Source organism: Malus domestica, chromosome 07, assembly GCF_042453785.1.
Source record: "Malus domestica chromosome 07, GDT2T_hap1".
Lineage (NCBI taxonomy): Eukaryota > Viridiplantae > Streptophyta > Magnoliopsida > Rosales > Rosaceae > Malus > Malus domestica.
The window spans coordinates 35916370-35937674 of NC_091667.1; the positions used below are offsets into that span (position 1 = coordinate 35916370).

Sequence of the window (21305 nt, forward strand, 5' to 3'; positions counted from 1 at the left end):
CGGAACCCAGTGCGCCATGTTTAAGTACTCTCACTTTGAAGGGAATGAAATGAGTCAGTACAATCTCTCTCTCTCTCTCTCCCTCTCTCCTCAATGTCCTCATACAGATAGCATCACCATACATTAGAAAACGATATAATCTCTCTCTCTCTCTCTCTCTCTCCCTCCTCAATGTCCTCATACAGATAACATCACCATATAATCTCTCTCTCTCTCTCTCTCTCTCTCTCTCTCTCCTCAATGTCCTCGTACAGATAACATCACCATACATTAGAAAAATATATAATCATTCCATTTGAGAAAAATGAACTAATTTAGATTTGCTCTCATAAGGTGGGTGCCTTTAGCATAAAAAACGTGTGTGGAAATCAGATGCATTTCCATCTATCTCTCTCTCTCTCTCTCTCCTCTCTTCCTGTTTGAGTGGGGTGGATCGAAAGTTGATATCATGTACTACAAACGCCTGTTTTGTACTTCAGTGTAGTACATGCAGAGACGACGGCTTTCCCTCGCAGTTTCTGCTTCTGCATTTTCTTATCGAATTATAAATGTCTGCCATGCGGTTGCCACCCCTCAAGCACTCGGCGCAAGCAGCAGCGTGACAGCGGAGTCGTGGGGGCTTTTTCTTTCAGGCTTTTAGTTTTCTCTGTAGCGGCATTTAATTCCATTAAATTCAAGACTGCATTGGGGCTTGCAAGGTTTGATCTTTCTGGTGGGTTCTTGCGCTCTCAATGCAATAAGCAATCTGGAGGATTTCAGATTGCGGATTGAGAAAAGGGTTCGTCTGCGGATACACCATTTGTAAATTTCTGAAATTTCCGGCTCGCGATCGAAGAACAAGAAGAGAAAGTTGAGGTGATAATATCATTGATGGGTTTTTGTGTTCTTTCTGTGTTTGTTTCATTTCAGCTATCAGATTAGTTCTTTAAACTCTCTGTCTGAAATGGCGTTGTGAAAACATGTTTGTATCGTTAAATTCTACAAATTTTTGTTTTTTTTTTTGTTCTGTCTGATTTGATGGGTTTTGTGTTCGTTTCATTTCAGTTATCTGATTAGTTCTTTGATGTTTTTGACTAAAAGGTCTTGAGAAAACATGTTCATATCATTAAATTATGTAAATTTACTCTCTCTCTCTCTCTCTCTCTCTCTCTCTCTCTCTCTCTCTCTCATTTGACTCAATCTGATCAGGAAGGAGGTTTCTAGACCAAATGGGGAACACAAATGGCGAAAACGGAGAGATTGAGACGTTTGAGACAGAGAATGGACATGTGAATGAAGAGAATGGAGGTGAGCCACATGAGGATTTGAACAGAATAGTCCCATGGACAAGGCAAATTACAGTCCGGGGACTCGTAGCCAGCGTAGTTATTGGCGTAATTTACAGTGTTCTAGTGACAAAGTTGAACCTCACCACTGGTTTGGTTCCCAATCTCAATGTTTCGGCTGCACTTCTCGCCTTCGTGTTCATCCGGTCATGGACTAAGCTGCTTCAGAAAGCTGGAGTTGTATCAACTCCCTTCACCAGGCAGGAGAATACAATAATTCAAACTTGTGCAGTTGCATGTTATAGCATTGCTTATGGAGGTCAGAAAAATTTTGCCTTTGTTATTTTTTCCGTGTTGATGATTCGATTCCATAATATTCTTGAAATTTTGAATATGGGGTTTTGCTGAAATACATGGCACTGCAGGTGGTTTTGGTTCGTATCTGTTGGGTCTAAGCCGGTATATTTACGAGCAAGTTGGGGTTGATACTGAGGGGAACACTCCCGGGAGCACCAAGGAACCAGAGCTTGGCTGGATGACTGGTTTTCTATTTGCTACTAGTTTTGTTGGGCTGCTGGCTTTGGTTCCTCTCAGAAAGGTATGTTCTTTCGTCCTATCTAACTTTCGATAAAAGAACAAGGTTTGTATGAGGGAGTGAAAAAGTAAATTGGGTTATGTTTCTGAACTGCGAAATTATTGAGAAATCGATTCAGATTGCTTGTGTGTTTGAATTGATAAAGTTATTGATTCCGCACGGGGTTAGAATATTGTTTGTTCATGCAGTTTGGGTTGTGTTTGCAGATCATGATAATAGACTATAAATTACCATACCCGAGCGGAACTGCTACTGCTGTCCTTATTAATGGGTTTCATACTCCAAAGGGTGACAAGATGGCTAAGTAGGCATCTGTTTCTATGACTTAATCTTCGGTTTAAGATCAAATAGGACTCGAGTTTGAAAGAACTCTTAACATGTTGAGGTTCTTCTTGCAGAAAGCAGGTTCATGGGTTCATGAAATTCTTTTCAGCTAGTTTCTTGTGGGGTTTCTTTCAGTGGTTTTATTCTGGAGGAGAGAAATGCGGATTCGCTCAGTTTCCAACATTTGGATTGACCGCTTGGAGAAATTCGTGTGTGCTCTGCATCTTTCATTGTCCTTCTGTTTATCATGATTGGTCCTTCTCTCGTCGTTGATTGCATAAATTGTATTTTGCAGATTTTACTTCGATTTCAGTATGACTTATATAGGAGCAGGAATGATCTGTTCTCATCTAGTGAACTTATCTTTGCTTCTCGGCGCCATACTCTCTTGGGGAGTAATGTGGCCATTGATAAGGGGTCTTAAGGGAGAGTGGTTTCCTGCAACTTTATCAGAAAGCAGTATGAAGAGTCTAAACGGTTACAAGGTGTGGACTACACATTCAATTCCATTTCTTAACCAGATTCTTACTGATTTTGTCATAGAGATTTTCGAGTTCAAGTATGTAGGCAATTGAGTTACGTGTATCTTCGTTTTGCTGCAGGTTCTCATTTCCATTTCCTTGTTACTAGGAGACGGACTGTACAATTTTCTCAAGATACTGTACTTTACTGGCTCAAGCATCCACAGGAAAATGAACAACAAGAGCCTTAAAACAGGTAATTCACAACTTTGCATGGTTTCTGCTTCGTGTGCGAAAATGAAACATTTGATTTGAGAAATATCATTAAACTATTTCTCTCATGCAGCTTCAAATAACCAGAATGCGACTCTTGATGATCTTCGACGAAATGAAGTCTTCCTAAGGGATAACATTCCGGTTTGGGTTGTGTGCGTAGGGTACACCTTGTTCTCTGTCATCTCCATCATTATCATCCCGCTCATGTTCCCTCAACTGAAATGGTATTATGTTGTCGTAACCTACCTTATTGGACCCTCTCTAAGCTTCTGCAATGCTTATGGGGCGGGTCTAACTGACATGAACATGGCTCATAACTACGGGAAAGTGGCTCTCTTTGTGCTTGCTGCCGTAGCTGGGAAAAACGATGGTGTTGTTGCAGGACTTGTAGCCTGTGGTCTGATCAAATCAATGGTTTCTATCTCCTCCGATCTGATGCACGACTTAAAGACTGGTCATCTCACTCTCACGTCTCCTCGATCAATGCTTTTAAGCCAGGCTATTGGAACGGCCATAGGCTGTGTGGTAGCTCCTCTGACATTCTTTCTCTTCTACAAGGCTTTTAAAGTTGGGGATCCAAACGGTGAATACAAAGCCCCTTACGCCATCATTTACAGAAACATGGCAATTCTCGGCGTTGAAGGCTTCTCTGCTCTGCCCAAACATTGCTTACAGCTGTGTTATGGTTTTTTCTCATTTGCCATAGCAGCTAATCTGCTGAGAGATCTTGCTCCTACGAAAATCGGGAAATGGGTTCCGTTTCCAATGGCAATGGCTGTCCCATTCCTCGTTGGAGCGTACTTTGCGATTGATATGTGCATGGGGAGTTTGGTTGTGTTTGTCTGGCACAAGCTGAAGAAGAACAAGGCAAGTTTAATGATTCCGGCAGTTGCTTCCGGTTTGATATGTGGAGACGGGATGTGGATCCTCCCTTCGTCGATTCTGGCATTGGCCAAGGTTCAACCTCCCATCTGCATGAACTTCTTGGCAACTAAGTAGACCTGGATTTGCGTCGCAGACTCGTAGTTGTGTTCTTCGAGTACAGTTGCAGTAGGTAAAATCTGCAGATGCGGATTCAGCAAAGTATAGGGGAATTAGTGATAATTATCTCAAGTAATACATAAAGTAATGTAGCACGGTAGATGACTAGATGCTGGGGTTTTGTATCCTACTTCTCATATGATGAGCTAATAAAGATGCATCCAAAGAAAACTTGTGCCACATTTTGTCAAATGAAACCTGTGATTTTAACTTTTCTCCGACAATACAGTGTTCTAAACTACTCTAATCTACGGATGGTTTGAATATAGGCGTAAGAGGATCAAAACACTGCCCTGATCAGCTGGCTTGACTCACGTTTGCCATATTGCATCTTTATTTTCCCTTATGGTATGCATCTTCTTCTTCCTTCCCTCCTAAACTACTACGTTTTGTCGAAACATGGTTTTTTCAGCAATGAAATGTTATAACCTACTCGATCAATGGATGAGCGACTCGAACGCGAGCGCAAGGATTGTGACATTGTCCTGATCAATTGACTTAACCCGCTTTTGACATGTTGCTTTGCTTTCCTTTGCCTTTGTGCTGATTAAAAAGATAAGTTTGGAGCAGGTAAAGATGCAGGAGTAAGATTCTCTCCCCTCCTATTACCATCCCCTTCCATTCTCTCTTCTCATACTATTCTTTTTGTCTTATTCTTTATATAAAAAATTCAAAACATGATGTAGACGTGGCGTAATCGCAACCGTTTAAATAAAAGGGAATGGAAAGAGTGAGAGATTAGGAGGGGAGAGAATCTTACTTCGAAGATGCATGGTTTAAGAAGCTCACATCAGATATGATGGGGGAAGTGATCCTCTATATATATATATATATATATATATATATATATATATTCAATTCAACGCCTAGAAGTTGGGGTATGGAAGTAGTAAATGAAGTTGTTTGTGAGGACCTAGGAGAAATTAAGGTAGCTGTGTCAGAGTTGAGAGCAGGACAGACATCCATTTTTGGACCACCACCGATGTGTGTCAATGACAGTGATATAGTTCTTCTGGTGTGAAGAAGTTGCTGCACGCCTAACTTTGGTTCAACTTCAACTTTTCTAGGCAGGCGGTAGGCTGATTTTTCAACCCCTATTGGCATTACTTTGCTTCCACTCGCTATGGAAAGGGACGAGGGCTCGTTTGACATTGCATTTCGAATGACCAAATTCAGTATAAGATAATCGAAAATGTATATGGCATGTCTGGCAAAGCCATTGCAACTTTTTTTTTTTTTTTAAAGGTTTATAGCGAAGTGTTGCACTTCTTTACAAAGTACTTTTGAGTGTTTTTCGAGTTTCATAGAAAATTTGTTGTGTTTTTAATAACAGCGCTTGCACTAAAAACGTTTTTCATGTGTCTAGAACTATACTATAAAACCCAAGGAAAAATATAAAACATTTTAATTGGACTAACAATTGGGAGGGTTTTTTTTTTTACCCTTTCCTTTCTAGAAAGGACTAGTTGGTGGCTTTTGCCACGATAGTCCACTCTTTTGGGGGCTGGGAAGACTCACATAGCCATTTCAGCCTCTTCTGCCCACCATCATGTGATTCGCTAGCGCCAATGATCGAACCCAAAACATGTCGTGTGGAATACGAGCCTAAAAAATATTTGAAACGCCCTTATGTTGCATATAGTTGCAGATGGAGTTTCTAGCTCAGTTTCAGAAACACGTCAAGGTGATGTCGATAACCTTATTCGACCACACATGGACAAGACATCACTTCGTGGATCAACATAGACAAGACATTACATTTCTACTTCAGATGCTTGACTGTCGACAATATTGGCCAATAATACACTGTCATGTGCAAGTTAATCTCCACATAGCAATGCAACTTAAGGCCCTTCACCCACCATTGTAGTAGCCCAACTTAAGGCCCACATAGTTGTGTCCGACCCTTCAGTTTGGCTCTTGTTTGTTGGGTCTCGGCCCGCCATTAATTTAATTCCCTGAATTTTAATTAAATTAATCAGCGTTTACAAGAAATAGCAAAATCTAGAATTCATCTCCCAATTTGTACTCGAGTTTAGAAATCGTTCCTAAATTAAAATTTCATTAATTTATTTTGCTGAATTCAACAAAACGTGCATTATTGGTCTTAGTCATTACCTTTTTAAAAAAAAATCTCATATTTTGAAGACGTAACCCACATGTGGGTCCCATGTTTGTTTTTAGTCTTAATATAAAATAAAATAAATGTTATTTTTATCATATATTTGTAATATTATTTATATATCTTTTTAATAAAAATGAGATTCACATGTGTTGAAAGATCGAATTGTGTTCCTGGCACAATAATAAGTTTTGGTTGGTGGTTGGATCCCTATGTGGGAAATTGATCCTTTATGGATCCCCATAGGGAAATGGATCATGTCTGGATCCCTTCTACCTATGCCAACTAAGCAAAAAATCTAAACCTTTGAAATTTGATCAAACGGTTAAAGTTATTATAAATTTTAATAGGTTCTATTTTTTTAATTGTTGGATTAAATTTCAAGAATCCAGATTTTTTGCTCGGTTGGCCCAGGTGGAAGGGATCCGGGAGCATCCTTTCCCCCAGGTGGAGGTGCCGTTTCGAGTGCGCAGTTGGGAGACATGTTTACCCTTTAAAATTTAAAAAGCCTGTAAATTTATTGATAACAAGTGCGTAATATTCCTAAATTCGAAGGGCATTTTAACAAGGTCTCGTCCATAAATGCTCGCTTCAGCAAATTGACTTTCCACTCTGAGAAAACAAAGCAGCAGAGTCCATCTCGCAAAGCCTTTCTCTCTCGGCGGGTAAGTCCCTATTGTTCATCAATCTTTGTTCTTCAATTCACAATCTCTCTCTTATCAATTTTATTTTAGATTTTGTGCTTAAACCTTCATGGGTTTTAATGGGTATTTCAAAATTCTGTTTTCTGTGATTGGTGGAACCTGTTTTTTATTGAAATTTCGAGGCTTTGGTGCATAACTTTTGTGGGTTTTAATTTAATTGGTATTTCAAATTTGGTTTTCTGGGATTGGTTGAAGCTGTTTTTGTTGAAATTTCGATGCTTTGGTGCATACATTTTTGTGGGCTTTAATTGGTCTATCAGAATTTTGTTTTCTGTGATTGGCAGAAGCTGTTTTTGTCTAAATTTCGAGGATTTGGTGGGTGATTTTTAGCGGGTTTTAAAGTTTTCGGTGATTTTTGTATGGTGGCAGTGAAAGATGGCTTCTCATCCAAAAGTTCACGTATTCGAAGAGGTGGTAAAGCACAACAAGAACGAAGATTGCTGGATTATTATTGCTGGGAAGGTCAGATCTTTATCTTGAGTTGGATATTTGATTGTCGTACTGTAAACTTGAGTTCGCAGTTGATGGATTGATTTATCCTTTGTTTGGTTGCTGAGAAAATCTAGGAATATGAGAAAATAACCCTCAAGGACTCAACCCAGAATTTGACTATTATGTTTCTGCATGTCAATGTGCTCCTGTTTGCCACACTCCCACTCCTCAGTCCTCCCGTTGTATCTGTCCCTTGATTTGATTTTGATTTATTCAATCCATTGACTAGAAAAGAGTGAGCGCATAGGGGGAAACCGGAGTGCGAAAATCACTTCCCAGTGTTTTAAGGTCTCATTTGTACAAACATAAAGCAACTAATTTCTCGGTCGATGATTGTATGGAGTTTAGATCACATACTTGAAACAGAATCTGCTAGCTGCACCAAAAAAATTGATGGTTAGAAGAATAGGCTGATTTATCGATGGTTTGGAATATCAATTTTCAGGTGTATGATGTGACGCCATTCATGGATGATCATCCCGGAGGCGGTGAAGTTCTGCTAGCTGCAATTGGTAAGGCCTTCGATTACTTCGTATATCCTTTTATTTTCAACCTTCAAGCCAGTAGGGTTTATGAGACTAATTTTGTTTGAAAACTGTAGGGAAAGATGCAACAAATGATTTCGAAGATATTGGTCACAGTGATTCAGCCAAGGATATGATGGAGAAGTACTACATTGGTGAGATTGATCCATCAAATATCCCATTGAAACGGATTTCCATCCCGGCACAAGGGGGTCGAAAGAATCCTGCCAAGTCATCCGATTTCGTGATCAAGATTTTACAGTTTCTGGTTCCCCTTTTAATCTTGGGGTTGGCCTTTGCTGTCCGTAACTATACCAAGAAAGAGTAGAGTACCTAGTTGAATAGTTGAAATTTACAATTGCTCGTTTCAGTTATGTCGTTCTTGCTTTACGCCATTGTTCATCCGAGTATCAGTCGGTTTCTAGCGTCTGTTTGACAGATTGTACAATGGTTGATTTAAAATTAAAGGATTGTTCTTGTTGTTATTTCCATATGAATTCCTCATCCGTTATTTGTTGCTGTTGTGAGAAAGGCAATTGTTGTGTGTTGCATTTGAAACCTGTGCTGTGCTGGTTTTGGTTTTGACATTTCACCTTTTCTGCGGATGCGTTTTATCATGTGGTCCTGGACCCTCGTGCATCAGGGTAGAATTATCTCCATCTTTGACCAAAGTACATTTAGCCAGCCTCCTCAACTGTGAACGGTGTTTGACACTGTCCTTCGAACGTTCAATAACCTCCATCTTTCATTAAATCCATCACCTGCAATGCACATAATAGGCCCGGCAATACGGGTCATGTTTGTTATGTTCATGTCGGTTTTTTGTCATATTCATTATCATAACGGGTTGTGTCAAAACTGTTATCTTACTAGGTTTTTAACAGGTGACCCGATAACGATCCGATTTGTTAATGGGACGTGTCGTTTGGTGTCGGATAATGGATCATTCAAGAAATTGTCATGTCTAATGTCTAGATTTGGCAAACGATATCCTTATTGGGTTTTTAACTCGTGACCTAATAATGATCTGACTCATTAAAGAATTTTTAATAGGTGACCCGATACTGACCCGGCTCGTTAACATGTTGATCTGAAACCTGTTATTTTCATGTCATTCATGTTGAGTGAACTGACCGTGCAAAAAATTATCAAACCTAACACATAGCTATCTTTTAAGGTACATAATAATAAATACTTGAAGTCAACAAAATAATAATAAATACTTGAAATTCCAGAAATACATCGATGACTTGTAAGTTGTAATTAAACTTATGCTTGATAGAAACATATAGAGTTGACGAATAAGGTGCGCTCATTAAAAATTTAAAAATTCACAGACGAAAAAATGGCAAAAAGTAAAGTATGCAGTTCCCTTCTACATCTTGCATCTATAATATTTTTGCCTTGGCGGATCTCCCTCTCATTTAATAAAAGTCTGAAATCTTGGTTTACTAATTGGTGAAATACTAAGCAATCCGAATTGTTTTTTACTAATATTCAAGAAAAATAGTGTTTTAAAAGAATTCATAGACTTAGAGGAACTCTTACGTTATGAGTCATGAAGAATAATAATATTTTCTTCATTCAAGATAGTTTCATTAAAAAAAAAAAAAAAAGACACTACATGAAGGCTGGTCACAAGTGTGGACGACTAAGAACTTTCCTGTTCGTAAGGGGTGGTTGTATATCTATAAATATTGGACTTTCGAGTTTGTGTTGTTTTTCTTGACGAGCTTTGATATATAACTTGCCCCTAATTGATTTTATTTATTTATTATGTTTATGTATTAGTATTTTTTTTTTGGGTCAAATATAGTAATATTAATTTTATCAAGTAACTACCCACATAGTGGGTGCTTTGTTTGAAATTTTCAAAATGATCTAGTTTTACTAACCATTGTTAATTATATTGTTTTCTTCTGGAATTTTTAATTAGGGAGGGTCATTTTTTTAGAAAATGAGAAGGGGACAGGGAGAGAGAGAGAGAGAGAGAGGGGGAAGTGGGACGTTTTTGTTTTTGGTTTTTATTTTATTTTAATATTAAAGGTATTTTAACATCACCTGTAGATGAGACTTCAATAAAAAAAACATTAAAATTTGAACCTGTGAAATTATATTATTGCCCATCATTTTTTTTTGTGTCACAGAAGACTAAGTAGTCTTTTCACCCTCTTTTGGTTGACAGAGAGTTTCATTAATTAATAAAGATAGATTTAGAGCTCGTTTGGATGTGCTTTTAAAATGACTAAAAACGTTTTTGGTGAAAATACTTTTAGAACTAATCCTTAGTAAAAAAGCAAGTAAATTTTGGAAAAGCACATAACTAGTGCTTCTTGCAGAAAGCATTTCAAGTGCTTTTGAAATCCAAAATATTTTCTCTACAAACGTTTTCAGTTATTTTAAAAGCACATTGATGTCCTGACTTTCAATGATACGACTTTCCTGTGACGTCTAAATATTGGACTTTTGGTTTTGCGTTATTTTTTTGGTGACGTTTTATACATAATTCAGTGTTTGGTATGACATTCCTACCGACCGAATCCATTCTTTAAGGGATCGAAACTCGACGAAACTGGAGCAATTCAAAGGCTCGTATTGCACAAAAGGGTCGAAAATAGCCCCAACTAGATAATAATTTACATATCCAACCACCAAAGGAACACTGAACTGCAAGGGCCTATATAGGAGAATGGTATTATTTCTAATTGGACAATTTGGGAACACATGAAAATGTGCTCCTCATCCAGTATGGGAGTATGGTTACATTAACGGATAAATGGTAAATGCTAATACAGGAGTTTTACCTGCAAATCGTGGAATCGCGCGGTAAAAACAGAGCAGAATACAATGCAGGTAAATCTGAATAGTTAATCGTTCGAAAGTTTTGACACCGCCACTTTTAAGCAAGCTTGAAGATAGATAGTCTGGTCGGAGTGAGCTCCCGAAGTGCTTATGTTGTGAAAGAGGAAAGAAGGAACGAGGAATTTGGATGCTCCGAATAACAGGATGCCGAGAATGAACCATAAGAACGAACTATGCTACCGAAATATGCAGTCATGAGAAAGATGTCTCTATCTTGTCATGGAGGTTTACTACCAGGTCATGTGCATCGTCCAGGAGCTTCCATATATCGAGTTGCCCCGAGATGCTATTGCACTCCCGGATAATCTCATCCATGCTGCTATACTTCTCGATTATCAGCTTCCTCTTCTGCAATACAGAAGCTGCGATGGCGAAGAGTAACAGATCGTCTGTTGGTGGGGCTCGTTGCCTTATCCTGCTCCATGCAGATTTTCCGATACCTGCCCTTATGGCTGCTTGATCGGCCCACATTACCTCCCATAGGCATACTGTCTGTTCGAACGTCAACTCCCTCCTAAATAGCACAACCACCATCCTATAAACGAAAAAGCAATCCTCCGCCTGGAGCTTCTCCAAGTGCCTGTATAGATGGGAGTCCTTGCATTTGATAATTTTAGAAACGATACTCAACTGCCTTCGGATCCCTACCTCGTCAAGCCTAAAATTATGTCGAGCCTTCTTCATGAAACCGACAAAACACCAGAAAGCCTCGTGATCCTCTGTTATTACAGCAGCTATAGGAGAAAGCAGGTCACTCATGCCCTGGCAGTAACCAATTTCGGGGTCATAGAGTGCATATGCTTCAAGAATAGCAACTAGTCTAGCAGCATGGAAAATTCTGCAAGGCTCCAAGTGACTGTAATCTTTCAACCCAACAGCCTCAGCAGTACGTGATGCCCTATCCTGTGACACTTCAGCTTGAGATGGGGCGTGCGGAATCCAATCTGAATTAGTCCGTACCGCATCAAGGCGTATGATCCGCTGCCAGGTGGCAAAATCCTCAATGTTTAGATTTGATTGGACCTCTGTCCTCAAGGGAGAAGATTCATCCTTGGAAGTCACGTCATGATCATTTTCTTCCCTCCCTTCACATGAGGGGAAAGCATGAATCACCTCAGGTTCTTCAGAGGAATCCGAGTCAGACGAGTCAGAGTTTACTGCTTTGGAATCAGCATTTGTGTTTTCTCTTGAACCATCATCATCTCCATCCAACAATGTACTGGAAGGGTCATCTGAGTATTCAACATCTGGTATCTTATCTTCACTAGAAAGGGATTCCCTGGCGCTAACCACATCCTCAGAGCTGGGAGAACCTGTATCATGGGTGAATCTACTACCGTCCCCATTCAACTTAGAGCTATCATTTTCGCGCTTTATGAGTCGGCGGCACTGTCTGCGGAGTTTCTCATATTCCTTTCTGCAACCAAATATTCGAACAATGTACCATAAAGTTAGCAAAGCCAATGGATAATAAAAAATATTACTCAAACTGGAAAAAGCTTCAATCAACTTATGCAATATGAAGCTACAAAAGAACTAGATGAACTTGGCACTATTACCTTTTCTGAGATCGTACTATCTCCCTTTCTTCTTTTGAACTGTTTAATTCATAGCTGTTGAGAGTCGAGACAGAAATCCAGTCAACATATGTAAGTATGGTTTCGCACTTCCCGAAAACAACACAACATTTTAATGTATATGCAGAACAGGAATCAGTACGATGGTCATATATGAATATGATAATGGCATTAAAGACATAATCACAGGAATAATTTAAGTTTTGACCAAGGTATACTTGCAGATTTTATTTCCAAAACTCATGCCATCAATTCAGAAGGAATCGCATTACTCATATTACGTGGAGGAAAAAAAAAAGAACACTTTTCTGAAACTTTAACTCCACATTGATTATGCAGCGAATAGTTCAAAAGCAGAAATGTCAGGTCTAAAGCCTAAAATGAACTTCTCTGAAGCCATAACCAGACCTAAATAAAAGCTCATATATCTAGCAGTCAGTATGTTTGACTTGGACCTAATGACATGTCTAAAAGCAATGATCCAGACTAATAGGAGAGAAAGAGCATACAATCCTCTGCCAGGAATGATACACCAAAACACCTGATGTTGGAAGCACATAACAAGTTCTATCTCGGAGATGCAAGGTATTAATGTAGCAATGTTTCAGTTAAAAACTTAAAAGAGGTGTTGAGCATGCTTACACTCCAAGGAGAAATGGCCAAACTTCTGCTCTAATACTTGGATCAACACCCTGCATTCACGAAATTTTAAGATGAATAATGTCAATGATGGAAGTTGGAACCATGAATAGATGTTACGGCATTTTGATAGCAAATATATAACACAAAAGTGACAGAAACTCACTCCACTGCGAACTTTCTTCACCAACTTAACTCCACCATCGCGAAGCTTTCCATCTGGTGTAAAGAAAAGCCTCCATTGCTGAGCTGAAAGGGCATGTTTTCTTTTCCTGCGGGACCAAGGTGACTTAAGACGAACGCTGAAAATAAAACAATAAGCGCAATTAGTAATGGTACGATTAAGGAAGCATCAGCTATACGAAAAATATCAATGTATGAATGAATGAAAATGTCAGGCCAATAAAAACATATAAAAGAAAGGGTCTGGCAGTAAACGAAAACCAAATTAGACCGCTTCAAAAGTGTGGATATTCTGCATAAGCATGCACTCGAAGGGCCAAGTCAAAGAAAATTTTCAACAGGGATTAAAGTTAAACTGCAGATAAATGCAATAGCTTTGCAGCTTAATTAATTGACTTTGAATATCCAAAACATTTCAATCCATCCATCTGTTGAGAAGATTAGTAAAAGCTAACATCGATTCGGGTTTATCAATCTTTGACTTATTAAACCACAGCATTGTTGCTCAATGGCAGCTTAATATACAAAATTCAAACACTTATAATATTAAAACATAAAAATCCTAACTTTGCTAGAACCACGAAACAAAAACAACACAAATCTTCCAGAAGCAAATCGATGCGCAAAAGAAACAACCAATGCGGCTTGCCCAATCCATCGAACCCACAATTTTTTAAGCAACTGAAAGAGTAACAATTTCCAAGGAGGACCAAAATGCGAATGAAGAAGGTGACCCGAAAGAAGGGATCCAAGCGAAAACGCCATTAAAACAGTGGAACTGAGCTAAAATTGGTACTAAAAACATGAACTTGAAGCTTCCCGAGATCGGGATCTAAGAGCGGAAATTACCGAAAACAAAAGCTTTAGAGAGAGAGACTCACCGATCAGAGGAAGAACAATGAGCTGGTGAGGAAGAGGACACGATTAACAGAACCGAACGCAAATAAATCCACGAAGACGACGACGACGACGACAGCGAAGACGAAGAATGAGATGAATTCGAGCTCGAAGGCGACGAGGAAGTCTGAGTTCGTCGTAGAGCTCTCATTTATCAGTGAATTTTTGTTCAAGGGTTTGCGTTTTTCAAGAAATTTCAGAGCTTTTCTGATAAATTTCAAAGCTTTGTTTACCTAGTGGCAGTGCTGAACACGGCCACGACCACCGCGAGCCCAGCCAAGGCCGTGACGCCGACGGCAACGTACGACGGTGCCGCCGACCATAACCCGCCTCCGCCGGAGATGAAGGCGTTCCCGGAACCGGAGGGGATCATGTGAGTAGGGTTGTAAATGACAGAAATGCCCTTGTGATCTGCTGCATCCGCTGCTTCTGGTGGGAGAGCAAGAGCAGGAGGAGGTTGGGATTAATTGGGAATTAAAATTTAATAATTTTACTCCCAATTGAAGAACCGCAAGAGTGAATGAATGAATGAATTGAATGGCAAAGGCAACTGCTTTGATTTGGTTTTTTGCTTTGTTTGTTTTACTTTGAAAGTCTTCTTCTTTGTCTCTCTCTCTCTCTCTCTCTCTCTCTCTCTCACTAGTGACTGAGTCTGTCTCTCTCTAGAATCTAGAGGGTAGGAAGAGTAGACCCCATTTTTATAAAGAGTGTGAAAGAGAGTCAAGTGGAAGAGTTGAGAAAAAAAACAAAGAGTGAAAACATAAGATCAAATCTGGATTGATTGTGCGTGGTCTCTCTGTAGTCTTTATTATTGATTAAAATGTGTTAGTTTACGACAACAAAAGGTTGAAAGGGTTAAGTTTATTAACACGTGTTCATTAATTATAAAAATCAAAGAGACCACACACAAAATGAATACAAAAATTTTGATCGAAAGTCGTAACCACAATCCCTAATTCCATTAGCCTACTAATTCTAGGTCAAGCATTTCCTAATTTTATTGTTTAACTAGGGTATTGTATACTATTATCAAGCTTTTATGTTTGTTGAATGTATTATGTTTCCTGTCACTTTATTATATTCAGGGATTATATGACTAATCAACCAAATCATGTGAGATGGGCAATTAGTCAATCAATTAGATGCATGATATTACTTCTTTCTTAATTAATAGTAAATGAATGATTTATGCACTTTGATTTTCTTCTTCTTTAGTTAATTTAATTTAACGTTCAGATAAAATAAAATAGTGTAAAAAAAGAAAATGAGCGCAGATGTTGTTTTCTTAGTTAATTGTTTCTTTGAACCACTTCTTGAATAACTAAATGCGTTTGTTTGACCAAAATACGCTTACGCATAATGATATACAATTATCTCCTATTAGTTGGCAAGTTCACCAAACTCCAATGTCATTTCTCATTGAGTGCTTGCTTCTTACCTCATTTTCGGATTTGGATTCCATTCAGATTCAAATTGTGGGGATTCTAAGGATGTTTGCATTCTAGTCGTTTATTATACATTATGTAGCCATAAATCATTTTGCATTTTTTATTATTTAAAATTAAACACAAATAATGCTAACAAAAACTTACTGTACGATGTATAATGAACAATCATGATGTGAGAATTCTAAGATTTCCACGAAGAGAATCCATAGAGGACCCTCATCCCTCCTCTTCCTCCTCCATAATTACACTAATACAACTACTCCCTTTAATTACTTGACCTCCTCAGCAATCAGCATGCTTAACTTATTTTAATTACTTTCATGCTAAACTAAATAATTAATTAACATTGTGAGAGGTTATAATACTTCAAAGTTGTAAAAACTCGCTATTAAAATCCTTAGCTCCAAGTAAACTGATGAATCATTATTGAATTGGACCTAAGAACTTTAACTGGTGGGTATTGAATACCCTTGAGCACTGTATTTTTCGATAACTTCAGCACGATTGTTTTTTACCTTAAACATATTTAAAAAGGGTCTAATCCAGTTTGACTGGGTTGATTAGGCATGACTAATTTCTTAAAGTAACGATAAAGGCATAGTGGTGTGACACTTTACTTAATTAATCATCATGTTATGCACATTTAGATAGTGAGTGCGCTCAAAATCTTGAGAGATTTTTTAGTTTAATCAGCAAATGAGATGGTATATCATGTATTATTATACAAATGATGAGATATATGTGTTAAAAAATTAATAACTTGAAAAATAAAAATTTTCACCACTTACATAAAAACGCATGATGTATTACTCAAGTTTCCGTCATAATAAAAAATTTCTCCAAAATTTGCCCAACTAATTTTGTTGTTTGTGCAAACTTTGGCAAATTGTTAACTAACAAGAAAAGTGATTTAACAAGAAAAGTGAATATCAACACGCCTTGTAGTCAACAAAATCGGGCCAAGTGCTTTTGACTTGGCAAAAGAAGGCTGTATTTTTTTTCACCATCTTAAAATGGTGTTAATGCTCACAATATTATTTATTTGATGAATTTAAATTTGAGAATTTTATGTATTTATTATACAGATTTTGAAATTTTAATTTATCTAACAATAATAAATAAAGTAGTAAGCATTCATCGTCATCATCACTAGCGGGTGATAAACAAAAATATTCTCGTAAAAGAAAAGAAAATATCTTCTTTTTCTCCTTTTACTATCCTTTATATTGTTATTGTTATTTTTCTTTATCTGTTCTTCCTACAATAGCTCTTTTTCTACTTTTTTATGTGATCATATACAAGTTACATAAAAAAAAACAGATGCAAAATGATGATCTTACGCAGGGGGTCAGGGCCCTTTGTTTTATGGCCTACACTTTGAACTCTTTTTCTATCACCTATCACTATCGTGAAAGAGATCGTAAACCATTTTGTTCGAGACGCGAAGCTTGGAAAACATTTTAATTGGAATCGACATGTAACGTGAAGAGAAAGATATAACGTGAAATGTAAAGAAATATCCGATTAACAAGAAAAACCCTTCAAAGTGCGGCCATGGGACAACCAGTTCATGCCTGCTGATGTAGAAGAATATGCAGGTTCCATCAATCTGCTGTTTCTTAAAGCATGTATCATATGGGGTTGCACAGTCTTATTAAAAGTCGTACCTACGTAAAAATATATGGTATCCAAATATAATGAATTGTTTTTTAATAAGAGCGACTGATCATCTAGTCAGTCAGACTTTCAACGAAGTTTTTCTCCTCCTTCAGAACTTATTCAACAACTAATATACATAATCACAATGGTTTTATACTTGAAAGTGTGCTCTTCTTGGTTTGGAGGATCAATGAACTTGTTTCGTGCTTGGTAGATCCCAACACCTACACCAAAGCCAAGGAGAGAAAACTAGTTATTTTAGACAACCGTTTGTTCTCAACCACACATGAAAATGAGGCTCATTTAGCCATGTTAACATGAACATGAACATGAGCAAAAGCTCTGTTTCTGGTTTAATAACATATAATAGTTATCTTCTTGGAGAGGATGAGTTTTGGCGCAACCGAAAGGTTATTTTATAAAATATAATAGTTATCTTCTTGGAAAGGACGAGTCTTGGCGCAATTGAAATATTATTTCTTTAATTGTAACCGAAAGATCATCGGTTCAAGTTGTGAAAACAACATCTTTGCAAAATAAAAATAACATTACGTACGATAAACATTTTTCCCTCGGCTTTGCAAAGAAAGAAGCATTGTTGGCTTGGGTCATCATGTAGTTATCTTCTTGGGCGAATTGCATCTCTCTATTCCATTGCTTGAAAGATTTGATTGGGAGTAAATAAAGACGAAATCTTTGAGGACTTGAATGCAAAGTTCAGAAACCCAAGTCAGTTTTTGGTTGGACGGAAATGGAAAGATACAAAGGTTTACACCTTCATCGAACTTATTAATTACGTCACTCATATGAACGAACACCATACAATGTACATACTCGATTAAACTAAACTAAATTAAGCAAGTGGATGATTGTCTGCAAGGAGTACAGATCTTCTCTGGATCTAAAAAAAGGAAGCCCAATGATCAAATGATCCGAACCGTTGAAATTTGATCCAACGGTTACAATTATTATAACTTTTAGAGGATCCATCTATTTGTAACCGTTAGATCAAATTTAAACGATTCAAAACATTTAATCCTTAGTCTTCCTTTTTTAAGATCCGGAGAGGATCTGTACTCTCTACAAGGACAAGGAGGGAGGGTGCTCCTTCCTAGTCATGTGCTCAAACTCAGGCATTGGTTTCATAAATTTCTATAGATTTGCTTAAACAAGTAAATAACCCGCTGATACTTTCATTGATAAGAGCACTTTCAAGTTTTACCTAACTAAGGCAATAATTGTCCGTTAATTGGGTAAAGACAATTAATAAAACAATTTTTACCTTAATGAATAGTAATTGTTCGAGTGCATCTCCATCCATGTCTACTCCGTAAATGAATTGTCCGGGCAATTAGCATTAAAAATAATATTAGCTTCATTTCGGATATGATTTTTAACTAATTTTGTCACATCACGTGTTATTATCCGAAATTACAATCCGTACTATTCTCTGCTTCCTTCCATTGTAGCCCGACTGATTGGGCTTGGGGTGGAGAGGATTTTGCAGGTTTTGGGGATTCAAACACGCAACTGCCTTGATTCTTTAGATTTAGGAAAACTTTCATGCAACCGCAACCGGAATAAAAGCGTTATAGCTCATTTTCATGAGAGAAATTTTAATAGGATTGTTTGATTATTCGACCATGCATCCGCTTGAGGCGAAACAAAGAACACAACCATTTGTAATTTATTGAAATATGGTTGTTATCTTATTCATTTCGCCTCAAGCAACCCGCAAAGAAGGTTGTGTAAGCAGTGAATCACAGTGATTCCTGCCCAAATTATAGAACACAAACAGGTTAACATCGACATGTATGTAGTAAAAACATCGGATGCAAGTGCAACGAATTGCAAAGCCATCGACATTCTGCTCCTACAGCTTGGACGCTGCACCCTGGTCTAAAAACCAAGTTAACTCGTCTTCGGCTGCAAGCGACTGAACAGGCAAAGTATCAGGATGCTGACTATTTCCTAGCGCTCTCTGCACGGCATCAGCTTTATCGTCACCTGTCACCACCATTGCATTATACGCAGCGGAGTTGATCACCGGGAAGGTATATGTAATCCTCTCTGGAGGTGGTTTTGGCGAGTCCGTAATGTGAGTCACCCATTTCGTCTTCTCGTTGCAAAGCGGATGGCCAGGGAATAGAGAAGCAAGATGTCCATCTGGCCCCATACCCAGAAGCATGAGATCAAACTTTGGAAATCCAGTAGCTTTTGAAGTGGCAATCACATTGCGCTCAACCAAATGTTTAAGACAGGTTTCGTAATCCTCAGCTGCTCCCTCGGCTGAAAGTGTGTCGTTAATGGCGTAAACCTGGCCAGGAGGAATCGGTACCTACCAAAATTCAAAATCCAAAATCCAAAATCATGGCTCTGACACGCAACATAGCAATTTAGTGCTTGAACACAACAATCAGAAGAACGCATACAAAATTGTACCTTGCAGAGTAAACCTTCAAGAGCAAGTTTATAGTTACTGTCGGCGTGATCTCTTTTCACCACTCTCTCATCCACCCAGAACACATGCCATTTCTCCCATTCCACCATATACATATACGGCTCTTCCGCTAATTTCCTGTAAATCCAAACATACAAAATACCCACAAACATAAAAAAGGAGTGAACAAAACAATCAAACATGCTATCGGACAACCAAAAACGCTTATAAACAGGCAGAAAAAACTAAAAGCACTTACTTTTCGAGCAAGCACTTGAATTAACAAAAAATTCTGCACGTTTATGATAGCAGAAGTGCTTAATTGGAACATACAGCAGGCGCAAAAGCACGTACTGTTGTGCGGAAGCGTCAAATATGAAACTAATAAGCTACAACGGCAAAATATGATAAGATAAATAATCCAAATGACACAAGGATTTATACTGGTTCGGCGTAAGCCTACGTTCAATTCCGAAACGGCGAGGAAATTCCACTAATATCAAAAGGAGATTACAAATAGAGTTTTAACTTTCAAACCCAAATCCCACATACATCCAATGGTAAGGCTCTCATCTGATGCCGCTCCCCCACCTCTCCCACATTCGGCTGCAACCTTTTATCCATACAAAAGCATTCAATAAAAAATCCAAAGTTCCTTTACAAACATCATCATGACCTTCCTTTTTCTTTTCAACAAACATCATCATTGTGTCTTTACTCATGATGATGTCCACCAAACTTTTCTTTGTTTAGTTTACTAGCCGAAAGTGAATGCCAAGTTGGCCACTAATTTGGTCACTATGCAACACCTACTTTTCGAGTAAGCACGTGAATTAATAAATATTTCTACATGTATATGATAAAATCACTCCTGAGTTCTAACGTAAGTGTTTACAACAAAAGCACGTACTTTTCCAGAAAGCATTTGAATTAACAAAAAAATTGTGCATGTTTATGGTAAAATCACTCCTATCAGAAGTGCTGACAACAAAAGCAGGCCCAACAGCACATACTTTACGAGCAAACATTTCTACATGTTCATGATAAAAGCTTATACATAAGCAGAAACAAAGCAATCCGAAATTATTAAAAAGGAGAAACGCTTGAGGATGGTTTGTTTCTGACCTGAGCGTGTAAATGAGAGAGCCGCCGGACAAAACGACGGTGAAGGCTCCCCTCTCCTTCTCAAACTTGGCCGAGAGGTCGGCAGTGTACTTCGCCAGACGCACCGCCACTTCCTCCTCCGTCTGAAACTTCTCCACCTTCTTCTGACACTGACCCGCCATATCTGCTGACGCCGATGATGCGGAAACTGGGTTCTTGAAATTCGAGCGAACGGGTTTAATCGAGAGGGATAGAGATATTGGTGACGATCGGAGTGAGATTCCCGGCGCGCGAGATGTACGCAATGAGGAGAGAGTCGTGCGGAGTGAGAGGGAAAGACGGGTCGGGGAGCATATGGAGGCCATGCGCACTGCGCACCCGGGCTTACTGGCTGAGAAAATGGCAGACCGGGCACCGACAGTCATACGGTGAGTGAAGAAGTAACGGTAGGGCGTGCGGTAGGCGGGAATTTGTCGGTAACTGTTAACTGAATTCGGCGTAAACCGAATGAACTCGTGGGTATAAGTTAGGGCCCGTTGGATACTTTTCGTAGGAAGTACTTCATTTAGAAAATGCTTTTGTTGGAATCACTTTTTCTTTTTAAAGGATGCCGAAAATATGCTCCTACATTAATCGATCCGGGCGGCGTGAGAAGCTTGTAATTCAGTTGTTAATGCGTTTATAGGATTTTC

At 38.5% G+C, this 21305-nt stretch overlaps 4 protein-coding genes across 6 annotated transcripts; 2 read left to right on the plus strand and 2 right to left on the minus strand.

Moving 5' to 3' along the window:
• The first annotated feature begins 66 nt into the window (after positions 1-66).
• On the plus strand, positions 67-4133 carry LOC103439929 (metal-nicotianamine transporter YSL3). Its single transcript, XM_029106235.2, has 8 exons — positions 67-855; positions 1189-1584; positions 1691-1863; positions 2067-2164; positions 2259-2393; positions 2480-2669; positions 2787-2901; positions 2992-4133. The coding sequence occupies exons 2-8, from the start codon at positions 1209-1211 to the stop codon at positions 3918-3920; spliced, it is 2016 nt and encodes a 671-aa protein (XP_028962068.1). The 5' UTR covers positions 67-855; positions 1189-1208; the 3' UTR covers positions 3921-4133.
• Positions 4134-6627: 2494 nt separating this feature from the next.
• Positions 6628-8289, plus strand: LOC103439928 (cytochrome b5). 2 transcript variants are annotated; one of them, XM_008378575.4, is made up of 4 exons: positions 6628-6749; positions 7158-7250; positions 7726-7792; positions 7882-8289. In XM_008378575.4, the coding sequence occupies exons 2-4, from the start codon at positions 7164-7166 to the stop codon at positions 8130-8132; spliced, it is 405 nt and encodes a 134-aa protein (XP_008376797.1). In that variant the 5' UTR covers positions 6628-6749; positions 7158-7163; the 3' UTR covers positions 8133-8289. The 2 variants fall into 2 exon arrangements, with proteins under 2 accessions (XP_008376797.1, XP_028962069.1); XM_029106236.2 differs by having other exon boundaries at positions 6693-6749; positions 7073-7250.
• A 2178-nt stretch (positions 8290-10467) lies between these two features.
• Positions 10468-14736, minus strand: LOC103439927 (rab GTPase-activating protein 22). Of its 2 annotated transcripts, none has more exons than XM_008378574.4 (5): positions 14196-14736; positions 13049-13184; positions 12886-12935; positions 12226-12279; positions 10468-12083 (listed from the first exon to the last, which is right to left on the minus strand). In XM_008378574.4, exons 1-5 carry the CDS (start codon positions 14333-14335, stop codon positions 10859-10861), a joined length of 1605 nt encoding a protein of 534 aa, XP_008376796.1. In that variant the 5' UTR covers positions 14336-14736; the 3' UTR covers positions 10468-10858. The 2 variants fall into 2 exon arrangements, with proteins under 2 accessions (XP_008376796.1, XP_008376795.1); XM_008378573.4 differs by having other exon boundaries at positions 13947-14712.
• Positions 14737-18668: 3932 nt separating this feature from the next.
• On the minus strand, positions 18669-21165 carry LOC103439926 (probable 6-phosphogluconolactonase 2). Its single transcript, XM_008378572.4, has 3 exons — positions 20635-21165; positions 19512-19647; positions 18669-19407 (listed from the first exon to the last, which is right to left on the minus strand). Exons 1-3 carry the CDS (start codon positions 21036-21038, stop codon positions 18943-18945), a joined length of 1005 nt encoding a protein of 334 aa, XP_008376794.1. The 5' UTR covers positions 21039-21165; the 3' UTR covers positions 18669-18942.
• Positions 21166-21305: the final 140 nt, after the last annotated feature.

Excerpts from the sequence above, each read along its gene's own strand:
- LOC103439928 (XM_008378575.4), top strand. The coding sequence starts at position 7,164 with ATGGCTTCTCATCCAAAAGTTCACGTATTCGAAGAGGTGGTAAAGCAC. Across the intron at positions 7,251-7,725 it reads GGATTATTATTGCTGGGAAG|GTGTATGATGTGACGCCATT; the intron begins GTCAGATCTTTA and ends ATCAATTTTCAG. Across the intron at positions 7,793-7,881 it reads AGTTCTGCTAGCTGCAATTG|GGAAAGATGCAACAAATGAT; the intron begins GTAAGGCCTTCG and ends TGAAAACTGTAG.
- LOC103439927 (XM_008378573.4), bottom strand. The coding sequence starts at position 14,113 with ATGAGAGCTCTACGACGAACTCAGACTTCCTCGTCGCCTTCGAGCTCG. Across the intron at positions 13,185-13,946 it reads CATTGTTCTTCCTCTGATCG|CGTTCGTCTTAAGTCACCTT; the intron begins GTGAGTCTCTCT and ends TTTTATTTTCAG. Across the intron at positions 12,936-13,048 it reads TGAAGAAAGTTCGCAGTGGA|GGTGTTGATCCAAGTATTAG; the intron begins GTGAGTTTCTGT and ends TCGTGAATGCAG.
- LOC103439929 (XM_029106235.2), top strand. The coding sequence starts at position 1,209 with ATGGGGAACACAAATGGCGAAAACGGAGAGATTGAGACGTTTGAGACA. Across the intron at positions 1,585-1,690 it reads TTATAGCATTGCTTATGGAG|GTGGTTTTGGTTCGTATCTG; the intron begins GTCAGAAAAATT and ends ATGGCACTGCAG. Across the intron at positions 2,165-2,258 it reads AAGGGTGACAAGATGGCTAA|AAAGCAGGTTCATGGGTTCA; the intron begins GTAGGCATCTGT and ends TTCTTCTTGCAG.
- LOC103439926 (XM_008378572.4), bottom strand. The coding sequence starts at position 21,038 with ATGACTGTCGGTGCCCGGTCTGCCATTTTCTCAGCCAGTAAGCCCGGG. Across the intron at positions 19,648-20,634 it reads TCTCTCATTTACACGCTCAG|GAAATTAGCGGAAGAGCCGT; the intron begins GTCAGAAACAAA and ends TTGGATTTACAG. Across the intron at positions 19,408-19,511 it reads TTGAAGGTTTACTCTGCAAG|GTACCGATTCCTCCTGGCCA; the intron begins GTACAATTTTGT and ends GAATTTTGGTAG.